The sequence below is a fragment of the Thamnophis sirtalis genome, unplaced genomic scaffold (assembly GCF_051295495.1).
Source record: "Thamnophis sirtalis isolate CommonGarterSnake01/CBP01778 unplaced genomic scaffold, rThaSir2_p1.2 scaffold_7, whole genome shotgun sequence".
NCBI lineage: Eukaryota > Metazoa > Chordata > Lepidosauria > Squamata > Natricidae > Thamnophis > Thamnophis sirtalis.
The window spans coordinates 82,253,376-82,275,884 of NW_028261387.1; the positions used below are offsets into that span (position 1 = coordinate 82,253,376).

The window sequence follows — 22,509 nt, forward strand, 5'->3', positions numbered from 1 at the left end:
CACTTGTCTGAAATGGCATGCTTGAGCAGGAGGCTGGACTAGAAGACCTCCAAGATCCCTTCTAGCTCTTATTCATTCTATCCTAGCTCGGCCAGAAGCATTTTAAGAGTCCCCTGCCCGCCGCCCTTGACCGAGAGTGGCGAAAACTACGAAGCCCAGGGTCCTCTGCGGCTCTCTCCCCCTCCCCCTCCCTCTCCCCCCCCCGCCAGAGCACGGGGAGGCGTGGTTGGATCTTGGGTGGAAGCGGGCGGAGGGGCGGGGGGAGAAAGAAGGATGGGTACAAAGCCCGCTGGTTGCATCTGCCAGAAATTACTTTCGTCCTCGGCGGCTCGGGGAGGCGATCTTGGCGGGCGGGCGAGCGGTGCGTTTTTGCAAAGGGCGCCGATGCTGCTGTTGTTGCCGCCGCCGCCGGTGCATGGGACGCGGGGCTGCAGGTCCGCTCCGTAAGCCTTGCGCCCGATCCCCCGGGGGAGCAGGTTTGCCTTCCCCGCCGTGGCCGAGAGCCAGGATCCCGGCTGCGTAGCGCCTTTCCTCCGCCCTGGAACTTTTCCCTGGCGTCTCGGCTTCCCCGCGCCTCTTTTGGATGCTTTTGCCAGCCTCTCCTCTTCTCCACCACCGGCCGCCGCCGGCGCTTTCTTCTCCCGGAGCGACAGCCTCCGCTGCTCCCGCCGCCGGGCTTGTTCCGCCCGAGGCAGCGCCATGCACACGGTGCAAAAGGACACTACCTTCACCAAGATCTTCGTCGGGGGGCTGCCCTACCACACCACCGACTCCTCGCTGAGGAAGTACTTCGAGGTCTTCGGGGACATCGACGAAGCCGTGGTCATTACCGACCGGCAGACGGGCAAATCCCGAGGATATGGTTTTGTAAGTGCGCGGGGCAGTGGGTGGAGCGGCACATCGCTCGCCGGGAGTCTTTTCCCTTCGGGTGTCCCCGGAGCCGTCGGGACCGGCCCCGCAATCGCCAGACACTTGTAACAAAGGCTCCGGAGGAGCCTCGGACGACGTTACTGAGTCGCCTTTTCCCTGCCGGGTCCTGTACGGATGATTTGGGCTATATGACCCATCATCCCAAACTGGGCATATCGGGCTCGCTCCTTTTTGCACATCTCTACCACCTGCCCTTGGGGTGGGGTGGGTGGGGAGAAACAGTTGAAAGATTTGTCCAGAACATCGCAGAAAATGCGCATCTGAATCTCCTCTTCAGCTCCCCTCTGGCTTTAAGCAACCGCTTGCTCTATCTATCTATCTATCTATCTATCTATCTATCTATCTATCTATCTATCTATCTATCTATCTATCTATCTATCTATCTATCTATCTATCTATCTATCTATCTATCTATCTATCTAACTAACTAACTAACTAACTAACTAACTAACTAACTAACTAACTATCTAACTATCATCTATGTATTTCTTCCTATTTATTTATTTATTTCATCAAGCATGAATTAGATAACAGATATAAGTATGAATATGGTTATGAATACATGAAATTGATAAAAATACATGGGGACAGTAGAACAGGGACGGTAGGCACATTGGTGTGCTTATGCACGCCCCTTACAGACCTCTTAGGAATGGGGTGAAGTCAACAGTAAACAGTCTGAGGTTAAAGTTTTGGGGGCTTGGGGAAAAAACCACAGAGTCAGCTACTTGGCTTTCCTGTTTACACAATTTGGGAAAACCTAACTCTTTTCTTCTTCTCCTTCCTCCATCCTGGATTGGAAACGAACGGCATTTTCATTGTGAGAGGCTTTTGCACAGCTCTGCTTAACTGAATCGTATTTTCAGCCTGATTAATGCTAACTTTGCTCAGTTTAGCTGTGGCTTAGTGGTGCGTTTCTTTGTGGCTTAATTTTGTGAAACTACCTTACCTAGTTATAACATCTAAGATGTTATAATGAATTCAGACAGTGAATGAAATCTGTACAGGTAGTCCTCAACTTATAACTGCAATTGGGCCCAAAATTTATGTTGCTAATTGAGATGTGTTAAGTGAGTTTGGTCCCATGGTAAGACTTTTCTTGCCACATTTGTTAAGTGAATCACTGCAGTTGTTAAATTAGTAACACCGTTGTTAAGTGAATCTGGTTTCCCATCGGCTTTGCTTGTCAGAAGGTTGTAAAAGGGGAATCACATGACCCCAGGACACTGCAACCGTCATAAATATGAGTCAGTTGTCAAGCATCCAAATGTAAATCACGTGACCATGGGGATGCTACAACGATCGTAACGGTGAGAAACGGTCATAAGTCACATTTTTTCAGTGCCGTTGTATCTTCGAATGGTCCCTAAACAAACTGTTGTAAGTCGAAGACTACCTTCACTTAGATTAAACGTGTGGTCTGAACATGGACTCATTCCAGTTCATGTTTGTGCGCCCCGACTGGATTGTGTTTCTTGCTCTGAACTTTAAGCAGATAGGAAGCAACTGGGGAGGGAGGAATGGAATGTAAAACATGAGAAGGAATACATTGTGCATTAAGCATCCCCAGAGCTGCAACCATCCTTTTCAAGTTTTCTGAAACGGATTGAGATGTGTCTCTAGGGAATGAGTTTCAGAAGTGCCTGTGGTTGGCATAACAGAGGTAAGATGAATCATTGATGCCGGGTGGGAGGAGAGAAGTGGTGAAGATAGTTGGCTGCCAATTTTAAACAGAATAGAAAGTGAACAGTTGGGTTCAGCGATTGCTGTTCTGGAAGATTCTTTGGAGATCAGAAGCAGCTCCCTAGATCTAACGAGTTGAGTTCAAAAAGGCCGTTTATAGTCTCACCAGGTTCCATTTAATTGTAGATCAGGATTATTGTCCACAATAATACAAAAGAGACTTAGAATAGAATAGAATAGAATAGAATAGAATAGAATAACAGAGTTGGAAGGGACCTTGAAGGTCTTCTAGTTCAACCACCTGCTTAAGGAAACCCTACACCACTTCAGACAAATGGTTATCCAACATCTTCTTAAAAACTTCCTACTGTTGGAGCATTCACAACTTCTGGAGGGAAGTTGTTCCACTGATTAATTGTTCTAACTGTTAGGAAATTTCTCCTCAGTTCTAAGTTGCTTCTTTCCTTGATTAGTTTCCACCCATTGCTTCTTGTTCTACCCTCAGGTGTTTTGGAGAATAGTTTAACTCCCTCTTCTTTGTGGCAGCCCCTGAGATATTGGAACACTGCTATCATGTCTCCCCTAGTCCTTCTTTTCATTTAACTAGAATGAAAAGAACTTAATGACAGGGTAGGGCAGTTTGCTGGTCTAGTAAGTTTCTGAATAAATAGGTATAATTGGCTCATTGCTGCATCATCTAATATCTGTATAAGCAGCCTTGGGGGCATGGTCTGTCTTCTGTCGCGAAGTTGTCTTCTGAAATATAGGAATTTCTTCTAATGTTTCCAGATAGCAACTGAACTCATTTTGCAGAACCTTGGAATGATGGATTGATGGGCCTTAAAACTGGACAAAGAGATGGGATAACACCAAATGTGGATTCTTTATAATGCTATTTCTCTTGGAAATTGGTACATTCTTTGTCTTGAAAACTAGAGATATGACTGCAAATTGGTTGGTTGCTTTCCCTGATCTCTGAACAATTGAAAGACATGTGTTTGTGAGACAGGATGACTTTATATCCTCCTTGATGCAGTTGTACTCCAGTTTTGTAAACATTGGTGGTGTCGTTCTTCCATATCTCACAACTGTCCATTCTAAGCCAGGAAGTTTTTGTGATACAACATTATACTGAAGATAGGTTCCTTGCCTATCTTACCATTTTCCACTACCATTTCAAAAAAAATCACAGGATAGGAAACAAAAACTGTCTCCGAAGTGAGTTGCGGATCATTCAAAATGGTGGAGAGATTGGATGGCAACTGCTTATATATTACTGTTCTATCTCTACATTGTTGAACTTCCAAGGAATTAATATCAGGAAAGTATTTTAGATACTATGGTGAGTGGGAAACTCTGTATGCCGTGAGATGTTAATTCGGGGATGGAGATATGCCTGTCCTTTCAAGTAATAAGCAAATACAGGAAATCTTACTTCAATAAAGTTTGTTTGGGAGCTACAGAGATACTCCTATTGCTGCTTTCTAGGATATATTTTCACCTTTTTGAAAAATCTACAGCTTGGAGATTCCCTCCCAAGTACTATCTGACTCTCCTTAGCTTTTTGATGTTGGCCAAAATAGCAAGATATTCTCACCTTCTTGTTGTTAGTTACGAAGTCGTGTTTGACCCATCGCGACCCCATGGACAACTTTCCTCTAGGACTTCCTATCCTCTTATCATCCTCTGGAATCCATTTAAGCTCACACCTACTCCTTCGATGACTCCAGCCAGCCACCTCATTCTCTGTTGTGTCTTTCTTCTTTTGCCCTTAATCTTCCAGCATCAGGCTCTTCTCCAGTGAGTCCTTCCTTCTCATTAGATGGACAAAGTATTTGAGTTTCATCTTCAGGATCTGGCCTTCTAAAGAGCAGTCAGGGTTGATCTCTTCTAGGACTGACCGGTTGGATCACCTTGCCGTCCAAGGGACTCGCAGGAGTCTTCTCCAGCACCAGAGTTCAAAGGCCTCAATTCTTTGGCGCTCAGCCTTTCTTATGGTCCAACTTTCACAGCCATATGTTGCAATTGGGAAAACCATTTGCAATGTATGGCTGTGAAAGTTGGACCATAAGAAAGGCTCAGCGCCAAAGAATTCTCACCTAGCTGAACAATAAGAAGAATGGACACTTAATAGTATTAGAACAAAAGTTTCTATTGGAGATTTTTCTCCTTTTCTCCCTGGGAAGAAGGAAACAAAAATAGCCAACCATCAGAAGGGAGGAAGATGCTAAATCTGATTATTGGAGAAGGGAGGAAATGTAGGAAACCATGAACAGCCAGTAACAAAGGTTGACTACAGAGGAAGTAACATATAACATATTTCAGTTTGATTCCAAAGAAACAGTAACAATGGAAATTGTTGACAATTTTTCGATAATTAAAGCATGACTAAGGAAGCACTGAGATATCATAAAATCAATTTGCAGATTAAAATGCATCATAAGAGAGGCACAAACACATGCAGAACACGTTTAAGCTCTTTTTTCCCCCTTAAATGCACTATGTAAAACAATTGCAGTCAGCCAACACAAATACTGTCACTTGCTTTTGATCCAATCCAGGGCAGCAGTATGAAATCTGTTAATGGGTTTAACTATATAGAGAAACTGAATGAAAAGTAGTCATATTACAAACATCGGCCTCTAGTATCTTTATGCCTCTGGATTTCCTCTAAGCATTCCTAGAAAAAGAAATTAAAAGTTAGGTTTTCTTGTGATTACTTTGGAAGGGTGCCATGTAGCAAATTCTCTTTACTCTCTAATTGTACGTTGATCTTTTTTGCCAAGCAAAGATCAATGTAAGATTAGATAGTAAAGAGAGTGCCAAGGAGTAATTTTGGCAGTTTACCTTCCTGGTAAAACAGTGTTTTGTGACTAGATATGTCCACCTTGATATTCATGTTTTAAATAGGCAGCCCCCACTCCCTGCAACAGCCATTTATAAGCACACTTGTGATATTCCCTCAAACTTCCAAATCTGGCTACAGAAATGGCCACAAAGTCTATCCTTTCCTTCTTTCTTGATCCGCTGTAAGTTATAACATCACCTACTTCTTCCTCAACATAATAACACCTGAAACCTGAGATATTATATGATATTACTGTCATGTTGTTGTTGTTAGTCGTGAAGTCATGTCTGACCCATCACGATCCCATGGACAACGTTCCTCCAGGCCTTCTTGTCCTCCACCATTCCCGGGAGTCCATTTAAGCTTATGCCTACTCATTCAGTAACTCCAGCCAGCCACCTCATTCTCTGTCATCCCCTTCTTCTTTTGCCCTCAATCTTTCCCAGCATTAGGCTCTTCTCCAGTGAGTCCGTCCTTCTCATTAGGTGGCCAAAGTTTTTGAGTTTAATCTTCAGGATCTGCCCTTCTAAAGAGCAGTCAGGGTTGATCTCCTCTAGGACTGACCGGTTTGATCGTCTTGCAATCCAAGCGACTCGCAGGAGTCTTCTCCAGCACTAGAGTTCAAAGGCCTCAATTCTTTGGTCTCAGCCTTTCTTATGGTCCAACTTTCACAGCCATATATTGCAACTGGGACAACCATAGCCGTGACTATATACACTTTTGTTGGCAGGGTGATGTCTCTGCTTTTTAGTATGCTGTCTAGATTTGCCATAGCTTTCCTCCCCAGGAGCAAGCGTCTTTTAATTTCTTGGCTCTAGTCCCCATGTGCGGTGATCTTGGAGCCCAGGAAAATAAAATGAATATATTTCCACATAATTATTAGCAGTGACCAACCTTTACCTTACCTTACCCTAACCTTCCCTCCCCTCCCCCGACTTCCCAGAACCAATACAGGGTATAAATCTTTAACAAAAACATTCTAAAATAAACTTTAAAAAAATAATATCATCTTTCATTTGAGCTTTAACTCCTCCTTGCTAGGCTAGCTCTAAACAAATTATATCATTCCTTGTTTCTTTAGTCATAAGCTATCTGAAATTTCTTAGTCCCATATTTATTTTGAGTATAGTCAATCCATCTTCTCCACTCCAGTTTATATCTCTCGTTTGAATGATCCTTGAGATATGCAGATATTTTAGCCATCTCAGCTAGGTTTGTTACTTTCAATGTCCATTCTTGAATAGTACCTTTATTGTGAGTATTGTAGCCAAAGGCCAAGCAAAACAGTGTCTTGTCGATAGAATTGCTGGAATGTGGAATACAAGAATTAAATTCTCCAAAACATGGAGCTTGATAGGAGATCTAAATTTTTCAGTGATGCTAAATACACTGACTGCTGGCTGAGTTTCTGGGGAAAAACTCAAAAGCATGAAGGCATGAAATGTGTGATGACATGGAATATCCTAGGATAGAACAACAATGTTTTGCAAGCAGCACTTGCAAAGAATGTGCTCCACTATGCTGTGTTGTGACTGTCCCTGGAATCTTTTTATACAGCAAATGCTCTCAGCCAGTCATTGGTGTCAAAGGTCAAGAGACTGGTTCTTCCATGCATGACAAATTGTGGGTACAAATTGTGGTGATGTATTATCCCAGGTTCAGAAATAGCACATCTGTAGGCATGAGTCGTTTGAAACGTGCAGAAGGGGACAAAATGTAGCTCGGATGCTGCTCTTGGGCTTCTCAGAGAGTTGTTATTACTGGAAAGAAGGTGTAGTTAGAAGAGCCTCATTCAAGGAAGCATGCTGAATTAGGAAGGTAGAGCAGACTGCAACATCCTTGTTGACCACTGCCCCATGCTGTTCTATATTTTCTCTGTGGACCTTGTCCACATAGTATACAACCTAGTCAAATGTCCTAGTTCTGCAGCTTATAGCCCCAGTAACTGGGTCAAAAGTTGATATAGTGCAGGGCAGTGGTGGGATTCAAAAATTCTACTACCGGTTTTGTGGGTGTGGCTTGGTGGGCCTGGCAGGGAGAGGATACTGTAAAATCTCCATTCCTTCCCAACTCCAAGGGAAGGTTACTGCAAAATCCCCATTCCCTCCTGATCAGCTGGGACTCGGGAGGCAGAGAATAGAGGGGGGCGGGGACAATTAGAGTTCTCCGAACTACTCAAAATTTCTGCTACAAGTTCTCCAGAACTGGTCAGAACCTGCTGAATACCACCTCTGGTGCAGGGGTGTCAAACTTAAGGCCCACGGGCTGGATCCGGCCCGCAATGTGGTCAGATCCAGTCCACGGGACTGTCCTGGTCTACCTAATGCAAAGAGGAAAGATCAGACCAGTATGGCTTCGGCCCAGTCTACCCAATGCGAAGAGGAAACATGCCAGCAGTTTGGGGAGTGGTGTCAAGCTGGCCACGCCCACCAAGTTGGCCATACCCACCAAGTTGGCCACACCAACCCCCCCCCACAAGTCAGCCACAGCCTTGATGCCCCCCAGTGAAATTGAGTTTGACACCCAATATAATGGGACTAAAGAGCCCTCATCTGTTTTATTCAAGAAATGCCTGCTCACCTATCCAGTGTTGTGCTTGTTCATTATCGGCAAAATTTTATTACTGCTCATGAAACAGCCCCTCCCCAACAGGCATGGCTTGACCATGACCGTTGAGTGAATCGGTGCTTGAGAGAAGGTGGCCCCTGGCTGATCTCTGGTTTTAACCCAAAGTTCAGTAACAGAAAAGCTCCTTTGTGTTCAGCCAGTACATATTGCCAACTCTTTTTCTTATCGCAGTGTTTTTCAACCTTGGCAACTTTTAAGATACGTAGACTTCAACTCCCAGGATTCCCCAGCCAGCATGCTGTCTTAGCAGAATGTCTCGATAAGGGTTGGAAAATATCCCACTTTTGATCAAGCAATGTTCACACAATGTAACTGACCAGATGAATGTAGCTTCTCCCTTACAAACTCAAGGCTGTTGGGGAATTAAAATAAACTCTCTCCCACCCCACTGCTGACTGAGGTTCGGTGATTGTGTGACTCATCCTGCAACTGATTTGATTTAAGTGTGTTGTGCAGAGAAAGCCAGTTTGCTAGGAACTCACACACACACCCCTTCTTAAAGATGCTGGGGATTGCAGCTAAAGGCTTTTTGTACACTTCATCCCTTTCTCTTGTTCTGGTTGTTTTCTTAAAACTCCCGACTTAAAAAAAAAAGACTCTGAAGAGGAAATCTGTTGTTAAGAGCAACAGGTGAGGCTCAGTTTCCTGACCAGCAAATGAACTCTTACCTCACCCCATGCAACTGTAAAGTTCCAACGAATAAAGTTTCACTTTCTTGTCTTGCTGGGGGAAACTGGAATGAATAATGAAGCCATTTGCTGTTCTTCAAACCCACCCAGTGGAGGATACTTAATCTACTACAGTGGGGGAGGGATGTGTGCTCCGAGTCTGTGTTGACTCCTAGTGACTTTCCTGGGCCACTATTCTTGGCAAGATTTTTAGCAGTGATTTTCCCTTCCTGTCTTCTTTGTGAGGCTGAGAGAGGGGGACTGAGTAAGGTCATCCAGCTGGCTTTGTCCCTAAGGTGGGACTAGAACTCACAGTCTCCTGGTTTCAAATTTTGTGTCTTAACTATTACACCAAATTGGCTGCCATACCTAAATAGCACTAGCAATAGCTCTTAGACTTATATACTACTTTACAGTGCTTTACAGCCCTCTTGAAGCATTTTACAGTGTCAGCATATTGTCCCCATCAATCTGGGTCCTCATTTTAACTGACCTCAGAAGGATGGAAAGCTGAGTCAACCTTGAGCCAGTCAGGATTGAACTCCTGGTACTGAGCAGGGTCAGCACTCCATACTGCATCCTAACCACTGGCCCACCAGGGCTCTTCTAACCATCAGTGTTTTATTGATACAATTTGCATTTCAACAAGTGCTTATGTCTTGTTTGTGCAGGACTAGCCATAAATCATGGTTTATAAATGTAATGGTTAAGTTATCCATTGTGCTTAGCTCAGATCAGTGATGCACACATTAGAGCAGTGGTTCCCAAACTTGGCAACTTTAAGACTTGTGGACTTCAACTCCCAGAATTCTCCAGCCAGCTCTGCTGGCTGGAGAATTCTGGGAGTTGAAGTCCACAAGTCTTAAAGTTGCCAAATTTGGGAACCACTGCATTAGAGCAATATGGAACCCAGGCAACATATTGTGCTTTAAATGTCCTTTTTAAATTCCAGTTTTAGGAGCAGGCCAGATGGTTTTAACTTCCAATGTATTCAAATTTGACTTGGATTTCTCAAAAACAATTTTTACCAGACTTCCCTTATTTTCCTGTCAGAATCTTTATTTGTTGTTAGTTGTGAAATCGTGTCTGACCCATCGCGACCTCCAGGCCTTCCTGTCCTCTACCATCCGCCGGAGTCCATTTAAACTCACACCGACTGTTTCAGTGACTCCATCCAGCCACCTCATTCTCTGCCATCCCCTTCTTCTTTTGCCCTCAGTCTTTCCCAGCATGAGGCCCTTCTCCAGTGAGTCCGTCCTTCTCATTAGGTGGCCAAAGTATTTGAGTTTCATCTTCAGGATCTGGCCTTCTAAAAACCAGTCAGGGTTGATCTCCTCTAGGACCGACCAGTTTGATCACCTTGCAATCCAAGGGACTTGCAGGAGTCTTCTCCAGCACCATAGTTCATAGGCCTCAATTCTTTATTTAGCATATTATAATAATCTTATAGACATAGTGTATCCACAGACTATTTGACAAAATAACCCGTGACATTCTGTTAGCAAGCCAGTTAAATTGTGGACTGAATGGCTTAGTCCTGGGGTGTCAAACCCACATCATCACAGCAGCGTCACCTGATGTATTGCGACTTTTCTCCCCTTTGCTTAACTGGGTGTGTGATGCAACTGGCCCGTAGGCTGGAGGTTGACAGCCCTGGCTTAACCAATAAAGGGATATATACTTGGCTTTAAAAGCATATTCAGAGAGAACTCATAAATGGTTCCTCATCAAACCGGACTATAATATTAACTAACGTCACAAGATACTAATCAAGTTTCACTCTTATTTAGCTTTTTCAGATCAGCCAAATCAGGCTCAAAATAAGCTTTTAAGATATATCTGAATTGTTTTAGTAAATCATAGTTTAGCCACCATAGTTTAAGGTTTGAAAATTATTTTGAGCTGAGTAATAAATTATGCTGGGCAGACCACAATACAGGTGGTTCTCAATTTAGGGCCGTTACTGAGCCCAGAATTACTGGCAATAAGTCATTATGAGCATAAGTCAAAACATCACATGAATGGATCCATTTTTTTTTGACATTTTTTGGTGATGGTTAAGCAAATGCCATAGCCGTTAAATGATTCAGTTTTACATAATGGGCGTTTATTGTTGGAAACTAGAAAAAAATGCCAGAAACCAACCTGCTATCATGTCATCCCTAATTTGTCTTTTCTCTAGACTAGCCAAACCCAAATCAACCGTTCTTCATGTGTTTTAGTTTCCAGGCCTTTGATGATCTTAGTTGCTCTTCCCTGTACTTTCAATATCTTGTCTGTAGTGTGGTGACCAGAATTGGTTGCAGTATTCCAGGTGTGGTGTTACTGGAGTTTTATAAAGTGGTACTAATACTTCACGTGATTTTGATTCTATGCCTCTGTTTATACAACCCAGGGTTGTATTTAGCTTTTTTGGCTGCTGCCGCACACTGCTGGTTCGTATTGAAGTGATCATCCATTAGGACTCCAAGGCCCCTCTCGCAGTTACTGTTTTTGAGCCAGGTCTCGCCTAATCTGCATTTACACCTTTGTTTTTTCCTGCCTACATGTAAAACTTCGCTTTTCTCCACTTTGAAATTCATTTTGTTGGATAGGGCCCATTGTTCAAGTCTGTCAAGATCTTTCTGGATCCTGAACTTGTCTTCTGGGGTGTTGGCCAGGGGTGGGATTCAGCCGTTTTGGAACGTTTTGAGCGAACCGGATGTTAATTTTACATCTCGTTCGCCGAACTGGTAGTTGCAAGGACTAGCTGGCCCCGCCCCTTCTAGGAGTCTCCACGCGGCCCATTCATGATGGCAAGTAAATCGGGGCCCACACAGAGGCTCTGGGAGGGGGAAAAACAGGCCTCCCAGAACTTCCGGAAGTCCAGAAATGGGCCTGTTTCCGGCCTCCAGAGCCCAGGGGAGGCTATTTTCGCCCTCCCGGAGACACGAGGAAAGCCTCCGGAGCCTGGGGAGGGCAAAAATGTTCCCCCCCATGGTACAGGAGGCCACACAGCAAGCGGGCAGAGAACCAGTTGCTAACATTTTTTAATCCCACCCCTGGTGTTGGCTTATTCCTCCCAGATGATTACTGATAAAAAGCGTCCAAACCAAGCCAATATTTACATGCATGGAGGATAATCAGGTTAAGATACTTTTTTAAAAAAAATGCCAAAGTGGGATAGGTATATGAAGACCTCTCTGGTTACAATACTGTAGTCTGTCAAAATGGACGGTTGTGTCACCTGTCTTTGATCTTTGCATGGTTTTTGAAATTGACTCATTGCCATGACACTTACAGTTAACAGATAAGTATGGGTCTTATCTGCAAAATTTTATCAGGGACGATCTGTGGAGGTCTGAAAAAAATCAGGGTGGTGGGTATAATAATGGGCCAGGGCTTTGATCATGCAGTAGCACCCATCACCTTGGCTTTAATTTCCTTTTTATTATGTCATGTATGACTGTATAATTTACAAGAATACCTACCAAGCATACCCAGAGACAAGTCCTGTGGGCTCTCTGATTCCATCTTATTTGATGGGAGCTACACCTGTGCCATGCTAACGCCGTATGTGGGGGGAAATGTAAATTTTGCATTTATCTAACGTAAAACCGGTTATGCTTTTAATTTTAAGGTTTGCTTTTCTTACATCTTATTTTTAATTGTTGCATCCATCCCTTGTCCCATCCATTGGGAGGGAAGCTGTGCTACGCCTTTCTAAAACAAAATCTGTGCTTGATCTGCATTTCTACAAAGGGAAATTGTCTGCTTCTTTCCAGGTCACCATGACTGACAGAGCTGCAGCTGAAAGAGCCTGCAAAGATCCCAACCCCATCATTGATGGGCGGAAAGCAAACGTCAACCTAGCCTATCTGGGAGCAAAGCCAAGGAGTATTCAAACTGGTGAGGCCAACAGCTCTTCTCTTACCGTCACTTAAGTTATTTCACCTTCCATGCCAGCGTTTCTCAACCTTGGCAGCTTTAAGATGGGTGAACTTCAAGTCCCAGAACTCCCCATCTTAAAGCCTGCCAAACCTGAGAAACACTGTTTTATATGGACTTCTGTAGAGATAATCCAGTATAGAGCTCTAACCTGCTTTTCTCAAAAGGCACCTGGGCTTTCTGGGTTTTTTTCTTTGAAGACGTTTTGCTTCTCATCCAAGAAGCTTCTTCAGCTCTGACTTGGATGGTGGGGAATGGAAGGATTTATATTTCTTGCAGACAGCTGGTCATTTGCATTCTTTCAGAGAGTCGTTGAGGCCGCTTGGAGGTTTATCTGTGTCCTCAGGGTCACTTGAGTAGTGCAAATGGGTGTGGAGCCTTCTTGGAATTGCTGAACAGACTGGAGATAGATGATGCCATATCCCTTCCCCTCTGTTGAGAGAGGGCTGTTCAATTTTATCCCACTCTCATGCTTTATGCAGCGTTCAAGTAAATCCTGCAGTCTTTTCTTACTTGTTTTCTACTGCCAAGCTTGCCGTATCCAAAGCCACAAACAGACTCTGTGTCTATCAGTGGAGGTGCTATTATGCAGCAGAAGCCCCAATAAATAGCCATAGATTAGGTTCAGACATTGCACTAAGCCATTGTTTCTCAACCCCAGCAGCTTTAAGCCATGTGGCCTTCCTAGAATTCCCCACCAGTATAGCAATAGCTCTTAGACTTATATACCACTTTACAGTGCTTTACAGATCTCCCTAAGTGGTTTTTATCGCCCCCAACAATCTGGGTCCTCATTTTACCTATCTCAGAAGGATGGAAGGCTGAGTCAAACTTGAGCCTGGTGAGATTTGAACTGCCAAATTGCAGTCAGCCAGCAGTCAGCAGAAGTAGCCTGCAGCACTGCACTCTAACCACTGCGCCACCATGGCTCATCGGTATGCGTTCAATACAGCTTAAAAGTTGCTGAGGTGGGAAACTCTGCACTAAGTCCGAGGGCTCCATCCCCCAGGTCACGGACCGGTGCTGGTCCATGGCTTGTTAGGAATTGGGCTGCAGAGGTCGAGGTGAGCAGTGAGTGAACAACTGACAGTTCATCTGTATTTTCTGCCATTCCCCAGTGCTAGCATCACCGCCTTGGCTCCACTTCAGATCAACAGGCTAGATCCTTATAGAAGCGTGAATCCTACTGTTAACTGTGCATACTAAGGAAATAGGTCGGGTCCTCCCCGCTCCCTGGTTCTCCTCCCCCTCCGTCCTCCCTGATCCATGGAAAAATTGTCTTCCACAATACCAGTCACAAGTGCCAGAAAAGTTGGGACTGCTACACTAAATCATTATGGAGTTTCCCTGTTTTCTGGCCTAGCTTTATTGATTTATTCAAATATTTATAACCTGTCATTCTGTGTAAGAAGTTTTAAAGTGATGTACCAGATGATTCAAATGCAACCTTTATCTGCAACCATAATTTGCCAAATATAGCCTATATAATTGAAAGATGTATTAGTTTGTATTATTAACCATGCTTATTGTGGGTTGTTCAATAAGCATGGTTAATAATCTTGGTTTAGTGTTTTGCATTACTGAGTGGGTCTACACCCTGTTCTAAACCATGTTTTAAGCAATCCAAAGCAGCTGGATGTGTATATACATACCTATTGTACTGTTCCTTTAGGGCAGGGCTGTTAAACATGCGGGCCATGGACCAGATGTGTCACATGCTGGCCACACCCACACCCGGTTTAGTGAAGGGGGGGAAGTCCCGATATGTCACATGACGCTGCCATGACAATGAGAGTTTGACACCCCTGCTTTAGGGGATAAGTAACATTATTCCATGCATAGGGGGGAAAAAGTAAAAAGTAATAAAACAACAGAAATTAAAGATAAAAATAAAGGAAAAAGTAACCAAATCTAAATTATACCTTTATATTTTTCTAATCTTGCAAGCCATCCTTATACCCCTCACATGTATATTGATTCAAGCATTCGCTTTTGTTCCTCAAATGCCTCACTTCTATGTTTTTGAGGATCTCAGCAGCTCCATCCCATTACACAAGTTTCTCCATCTTCCCTTTCATCTTGACTCATTAATTCTTCATACGCTTGTTTTGCAATTGGATTCTTAGAGGACCTGACCTGGAGCACTCACATTGCAGCACTGGTCAAAAGGGCCCAGCAGAGATTATACTACTTGAGACTTCTCAGGAAACATGAAACACTGCTGGTGACCTTCTAGGGCTGCACCATAGAGAGTATTTTAACTTACTGCACCTATGTATGGTTTGGCAATTGCACAGTGGCAGATAGGACAGCGCTCCAGAGGGTTAACGTCATTGCCCAGAGAATCATTGGTTGCCCTCTCCCCTCTTTGGAAGAGTTTTATAGCTCCCGCTGCTTTAAGAACATTCAAAACATTCTTAAAGATCCATCTCATCCTGAGCACCTTTTTTTTTTTTTTTAACTATTACCATCTAGCAGATGGTACAGGACAATAAAAACAAGGACAAACAGGCTGAAAAACAGCTTCTATTCCAGGGCTGTAACCATATTGAATTCTACTTTATAGTTCAATATTAATGCAATATCAGGTTTTTAATTTCAATTATATAGCATGTGGCGGATGTGTGTTTGTGTTTTTATTTTTTCAGTTATAATGTACACCGAAGATGGCATTTAATTTCATTGTACAATGTGCAGTGACAATAAAGTAAACTAAACTATGCATTTTTTCCTGCAATGCCACATTTCATGCCCTTCATGACGAGACATATGCAACAGTCCATTGGCTTGTAAGATAGACTGCAGGTTAGAGATTCTAGCATGCTCGGGATAAAACTGAACATTGTTTTCACTTGTGCAACTTGCACTTGTTCACCATCCAGAGTCACTGGATTGAGATGGGCAGCTATAGAGATGAAGTTTAAATAAAATACTTCGCAAAATCGACATGTGCTGTCCTTACGGTTAGTAGGGAATGTTGCCTGTTGTAAGGAATGAAGCTGGTATGGCTTCAGAAACATTTCTCAGATGATAACAGAAGACCAGGAGCTTCCAAGCAATCAAGAGAATAGGCAGTATCTATTGAAACATAAAGTTTGGTGTGAAAAACCTAGAATTTTAATCCAGGAGCATAAGATGTATATATATTTATTGATTTCTGAGTCCTGAACATATATTTTGTTTATATGTGACTTTCTTCTTATTGAAAAAAAAGAAGCTAGTTCAATCAAACCATCTTAATGCTGAGTAAATTGTTTCCTGAATAAGGTGTAATCTATCTGCAGAGCTGAGTTTTATTGTTGAGTCTGACATGAAGCTTAACAGAGATAGGACAATGATTAAGGATACGTATCTTTTTCTCTGTTTTTCTATGAACGTTATATGAAAGCTCAGTTGACCAAAATCATGATGGGGAAACAAGAAAAATGTTCACAAAACCAATGTCTGGAATTTATACTTAAATAGCAAAACTAGGTAGCCTTTTGTAGCAGATGACCAGAGTCCGATGGTAGAACGGGGTGTGAATGTTCCCTTTTTCATTTTTGTCCAAACTTTATCCTTTTTTTGTTTGCCTCAGTCAGAATTGGTTGTGCCATCCAAAATGGGCACATTTGAAGCCAAGCAGAAATTGGAATTAATCCATCATCCTCATGATCTCACAAGGGCTCAGTGGCTAAGACACTGAGCTTGTCTATCACAAAGGTCAGCAGTTTGGTGATTCAAATCCCTGGCACCGGGTAATGGAGTGAGCTCCCTTTACTTTTCCCAGCTTCTGCCAACCAAGCAGTTTGAAAGCCTGTAAAAATGCAAGTAGAAAAATAGAGTCAGGAACAGCTAGCACATATGTGTGAGGGGAAGCTTTACTTTTACCTCATCATCTCATTAATTTGATGCTTTAAAATTATTCACCTTTAGATAAATTTTTCTTGCTAAGTATAAGCAAACATTTCAAATTTAAATTTCTCTCCCTCTCCCTCTCCCTCTCTCTCTCTCTCTCTCTCTCTCTCTCTCTCTCTCTCTCTCTCTCTGTCTCTCAGTACAAACCAGTTGTTTCAGGTTTGACACAAAACTGGTTTTTGAGCCCTTTCGACAGGCATCAAGATTGACTGTTCTGAGCATGAAACTCTCAGTAGCAAACTTGAAATGTTTCCAAAACACTTAAAAGGGCTGTTTTGTGCTCAGAACAGGGTGTTTTGAATTTGGGACATTTCAGTTTGCAACGCTTTGCCCATCCTTCATTTGCTGTTCAAGAGAAATTTAAAACCCGGCAAAATTCCATTGAGATGCATATTTTAAAATATGCACATCTAATTGATTTTCCACTTCTTGCAGAGTTAATGTGCAAATTTGAACTGGTGAGAGCATTTCACAAGCACTTTCATGTCACAAGCACCTACACAAAATGGCGGCCACAATGAGTGGAACCAATCACCTATCACTCATTTCTTGGAAGGCAAGCTGTCTGGATTGCTTCTACCAATTTATGTCATTTCCCAGAATCCTCTGCATCACTTCCTCTTCCATCTTCTTTCTCCTGGTGGGGGGAAAGTAGGCACACTTCCAAAGAAAAGACAGCCTAAAAGTCCTGTCAGTGTATTTTCCAAGAAAGCTTCTGAGCCCAGAAACGTTCCTGGAAATGATGATAATGCTTGAGTTGGCACTTTGCTTTGATGCATGTTAGCTTCTCATTTAATTTCTTAAATTTAAAACAATCTGACCTTTGACTTTCCCCCACAATAGTAGATGAACACATTTCCTAGGACAATTTTGGGCTGCAACCATCTTAATTTCTTGAAATGCCCCTTAAGGCCTTTGGGCTCTGGTCAAAAATTGAGAAAATGCCTAATTTGACTCTGCTGGCATTCACTTATTTAAAAAATACAGTCCAATCTTGCATTATATAAAGAAATGTCAAGTAATTACAAAAATGAAATACAAGCAAAATAAACTCATTTTTAGAAATACCAGAGACCATGCAAAAAGTACACCCCATTCTCGTGTGGTCCCTACAGCCTCCAAAAATTGTGTTGAGAACCAGGCATGCTTCTGAAAATAATTGTTGGGGATTGCTGGTTCACCATCACTGGCCTAGCAACATTAAGGTGAGAACCCATGGGCACCGATTGAAGGGACTGAGTATGTTTAACCTCAAGAGTGAAGGGGGATATACTAATGCATTCTTCAAACATCTCTGCTAGACAGAAGAACTTAAGAACTTTTTGATTGTTTCAAATGCAGGACACAGAATCTATCTAAACAAAAATGGCTCTGTGTGTGTTTGTGTTCCAGCATAACTCTGGAACACCTCAAGCAATTTCAACCAAATTTGGTACACAGATGACTTACTCTCTGGAAAAAAATACTGTGGGGATAAAGCATCCCTAACACCCCTCGGGTTATGTGTTCTGTTAAGATACAGCCTGTTGTGCTTTAAAATAGCTTCTACTGTACTGCCATAAAATGGCTTCTAATCTACAGCGGAGAGCAATTGCCATGGTAAGGGCTTCACAGTACTCCACAAGGGGCTCCCTCTGGTAAGGGGGAAAATCCAATATTAGAAATTATGTTTGGTCTGGACATTTCCCCCCTATAAATAAATACCCGGACAACACCGGTTTATCAGCTAGTAATAAATTTAAATTTCAGAGGTATCAACTGAAGGTTAGAAATATGTATCTTCCTTGGAGAAAATGCAGGGAACCCAGAGAGGTGCTGACTTTCTCTTTCTTGGTGTGATCTTGAAGGGGACTTTAATTTGAATTCTTGCATGAAGCTGCGGGTAGAATTTTGTGGATTCATCCCCTTCCAGCTCTGTGTTTCTCTGTCCCAGAGGGTATATGCAGCTGTATTACTGCTTCATTAACAAAAAGTTCCCTCCTATGTAGAAAGCTAAATTGTGAGGTTCCTGAAAACAAGAGGATTGCTGGAAATTTCACATTTGTAAATAAAGCCAAAATGAAGTGAAACGATAGAATTTCACACGTGCAGATGGGAAATCAGCAAGAGAAATCTTGAGCCCTGCACTTCAATATAGATTCTGTTTCCTCAGTTTCTAGCATTGTGTAAGACATGAAATAGAAACTGCAAAGATATAAGCTGAAGATCTTAATTGTTTTTTTTTTAAAGAAAACAGAAAGTATATTCAAATATATTTTAGTGTGTGGAGCATATTTGAATGTATATCTGCAATTTTGAATATGCATTAAAAACAAATGTATTGTAAAAACAGAAAGAAATGGCTGCATAAAGAGGAAAATGATTTCAATTTGTATACAGAGTTGAAAAACTACAGCCAAATATTTTCCAATTAGGTAGAAGTGATTTTGTATAAATCAGGTTCATGTCAGTGCTGCATTTATCTACCAAAGAAAGGGTCATTTATCTGAATAATACTCTGTTCTGCACAATTTCTTCTTTAATCGTCTTTTTTAAAAAACATATAGAAAAAATAACATTAGGCAGATTATGAATATGATTTTCTGCAATGCATTGATTTTTCTACAAAGCATAACTAGCTCTTCCCATGGTATACATTAGTCAAGTTCACAAAACATACTAAACCTAATTACTCTACTGATTTTTTTTAAAGCGAAGGATTTTTTGTTACATATTTTAACTTCTTTTATAAACAAAGTGTTGCCTGAATTTCCCCCACTTTACATCTTCTCTTGTGCATAGTTCATTTTACATCACATTTCCATTTCAAATTTCAGCCATCTTATTTTCTTTTCATATTTTCCAACTTAACTTTAATTTCTTTTTAATATATAAACAACATCATTATTTGCCCCTCCAAGTTAATCAAATTTAACATTTCATTTCCATCTATTATTCTATTTTACTATCAATAACATATATCCTCAAATTTAATTTTGTATAATAAACATTTCACTTTATTAACTATCCACAATTAATAATATTAATTTGTTTCCCTCACATCTTATTAGCTATATACCAATGACAATATTACCGTATTTCATTCTATTCTACTAGTAAATCCTTTTCCTTCTTTCCTCCTTTCAACCATTTTCTCTTATTCTCCAGGAACTCCTCTTATATTCTTTTCTTCCACACATTTGCCCAGCTTTTTCTTTTTCTTGTTTTTGTAGTTTCTATATTTTTTGTTCCCACTCTTTTTTCTCTCTTTTACTTCTATTGTTTTAGTAACTTTCCCCATTTTTTCCCAGTCTTTCCCCATTATTCCCACCTTTGCTGTTTAAGGGGGAAGTGGCCCCCCAAAATAGAAAATTAAACAAATTAAACTGATTTAAATTATTTTTGTTGGTGTGCACAGTTTACAGAACTATGAGTTAATGCAGTGGATGGAGTTCCCAGCATAGTAAATAATTAAGGAAAACCTAATTAAGATGGATGCTAATAAAGCTTAAGCTGTGATTTAAGTACACTTCCGCAGTATGTACTATTTCACCTGGGGACGATATTTTTGAAACTTTCTTTGCCAAAAATAGAGAAGGCCAAGGAGAGACCCTATTTTGAGTTAAAACACTTCCACAGTTCATACTGACGTTATTTTAAATGTTTATTACTCTGCTTCCAGAAGGTGTACCAAAAGGAAACAAAGATGTAAATGCAATGCAATCTCAAGGTGAACATTAAGAGAATTGAATTTAATCACAATCTAAATAAATAAATAAACTGGAGGCACTTGAGTAGAAAGTAATAAAAGATGCAAATATGAACATCAATCTAGACATTTGGGGAGAATTGATCAACTGCAGTACCATTATTCTACTCAAGTCATGTTGTGTAAGAAAGGATGGAAAGTTTTTTTTTATCTTAAAAAGGTTTTATTTCTTTAAAAAAACACAAATATTTCATCATTCGTCAATCATTAAAACGTTGAAGTACAATTTTTTTTGTATGCCGGATGGAAAGTTTTAAAGAAAGGGAAGATGTGCCATATACATCTTTCTAGCACAATCCAAAACGGTTTAGTGCATATTGACAAGTGAAATATGAAAGCAATAAAATGCATATCCTATAGTTGGGTTGCACTGTTGAAGAAGCCGCCAAGTTGCATGATTTAGTTTAACTTTCCTTCAACCATTTTTCCCTAGGTTTTACCTTAGGGGTGCAGCAGTTACATCCAGCTCTTATTCAGAGACCCTATGGGTAAGTGGAACTTTTCTTTTTTAACTGGGTTAACCACCAATCTGGGTACGAATTCATAAAGCATCAAAGACAGAGGAAACAAGCTCTAAGTTACAAAACTTAGTATGGCTACAGCATCTCAAACAAGAATTCTTGGTCCTCACTTAGAATATGAAGCAAACCTTTTGAAAACTTCCTTAGATTGGGTGATTTGTTTGATTGTTTGTTCATCTGTTCATTCTATTTGTAGGGCCAACTATGTCAGCAATTGATTATAAATAGCGGATAATCTTAAAATACATTAAAAACAAGTTTCCTTCCTGATATAGTTCAACATTTCTATTTCTCTGGTCCTCTTCAATATGTCCCAGAATTGTTACAGGGATGGATCATCTGTAAGCTCATTCCATGATCTCCGCCAGAGGTGGTATTCAGCATGTTCTGACCAGTTCTGAAGAACCAGTTGTTGAAATTTTGAGTAGTTTGGAGAAATGGTAAATACCACCTCTGACTGGACCTGCCCCCATCTATTCTCTACCTCCTGAGTCCCAGCTGATCGGGAGGGAATGGGGATTTTGTAGTGCCTTCCCCTGGAGTGGGGAGGGAATGGAGATTTTACAGTATCCTTCCCCTACCAAGCCCACCAAGTCATGCCAAGCCTGCCAAGCCACACCTACAGAACCTGTAGTAAAAATTTTTGAATCCCACCACTGATCTCCACTTTTAGTAAATAGAGCTGAGGTGGCGCAGTGGTTAGAGTGCAATACTGCAGGCTACTTCAGCTGTCTGTTAGCTGCAGTTTGGCAGTTCAGATCTCACCAGCTCAAGGTTGACTCAGCCTTCCATCCTTCCGAGGTGGGTAAAATGGGGACTCAGATTGTTGGGGGCAATAGGCTGACTCTGTAAAGCCCTTAGAAAGGGCTGTAAAGCACTATGAAGTGGTATATAAGTCTAAGTGCTAAATTGAATTCCTCTATTTCATGATCATAGGTGATGAAACAGAGTGGAGGTTCTTACCCTATTCTGGGAAGCAGAACAGCTAGATTCATACATTTTTATTTATTTAATCAAATTTATTGGTTACCTATCTTACTACAGGGTAACACTATATATACATATGTACACTATGCTGAGTTCAAATGGGATTGAGTGATCTTTAAATGTTTTGAAAGTTAGACCATGATATTAAGCTTTAATATATGTTATTTACTTAGGTAGAATGTGTAACGTATACCCAGTGGTTGTGTGACTTATGCTTAAGATTTAACGGGTTGTGTGTACCCATCCAGTCTTCCCATAATGCTTCCCCCATGACGAGATTGGGTTTGATCAGAGCCTTCAAGTCATAGTTTAATTATATTGTTTATTTGAACAAACCACGGTTGGCTGGATTTATACACGGAAAAATAAATAAAGCCATTCACATTATGGCTTAGCTTTTATGCTTACGTATCTCATGCAAAATGATTGCATTCTTATAAAATGCTAGCCTTTAACGTGGCTTGGTCTACTTTAGCCTAACCTGCTACATCTTCCCAACATGAAAAACTCAACCGATGGATGTTTTTTCAGCCAACTATGGCTTAACCTGACATGTGAACTCATGCATTTGAACTTATCTTATTCTTATCCCTGGAGTTGAAAGGATCCTTCATATGATTCCCTGAGATTGTGTTTCTTATGGGTGACAATGTCAGGCCTGGAGGCCATCAT

At 41.5% G+C, this 22,509-nt stretch overlaps 1 protein-coding gene across 1 annotated transcript in view; it reads left to right on the forward strand.

Annotated features, from left to right (window-relative positions):
• The first annotated feature begins 308 nt into the window (after positions 1-308).
• Positions 309-22,509, forward strand: part of RBM38 (RNA binding motif protein 38) — a 49,196-nt gene continuing 26,995 nt past the window's right edge. The window contains exons 1-3 of the mRNA XM_014052561.2: positions 309-867; positions 12,522-12,645; positions 20,763-20,817. Of these exons, the coding sequence (XP_013908036.2) occupies positions 700-867; positions 12,522-12,645; positions 20,763-20,817 (347 nt within the window). The 5' untranslated portion in view covers positions 309-699. The remainder of the gene's footprint in view (positions 868-12,521; positions 12,646-20,762; positions 20,818-22,509) is intronic.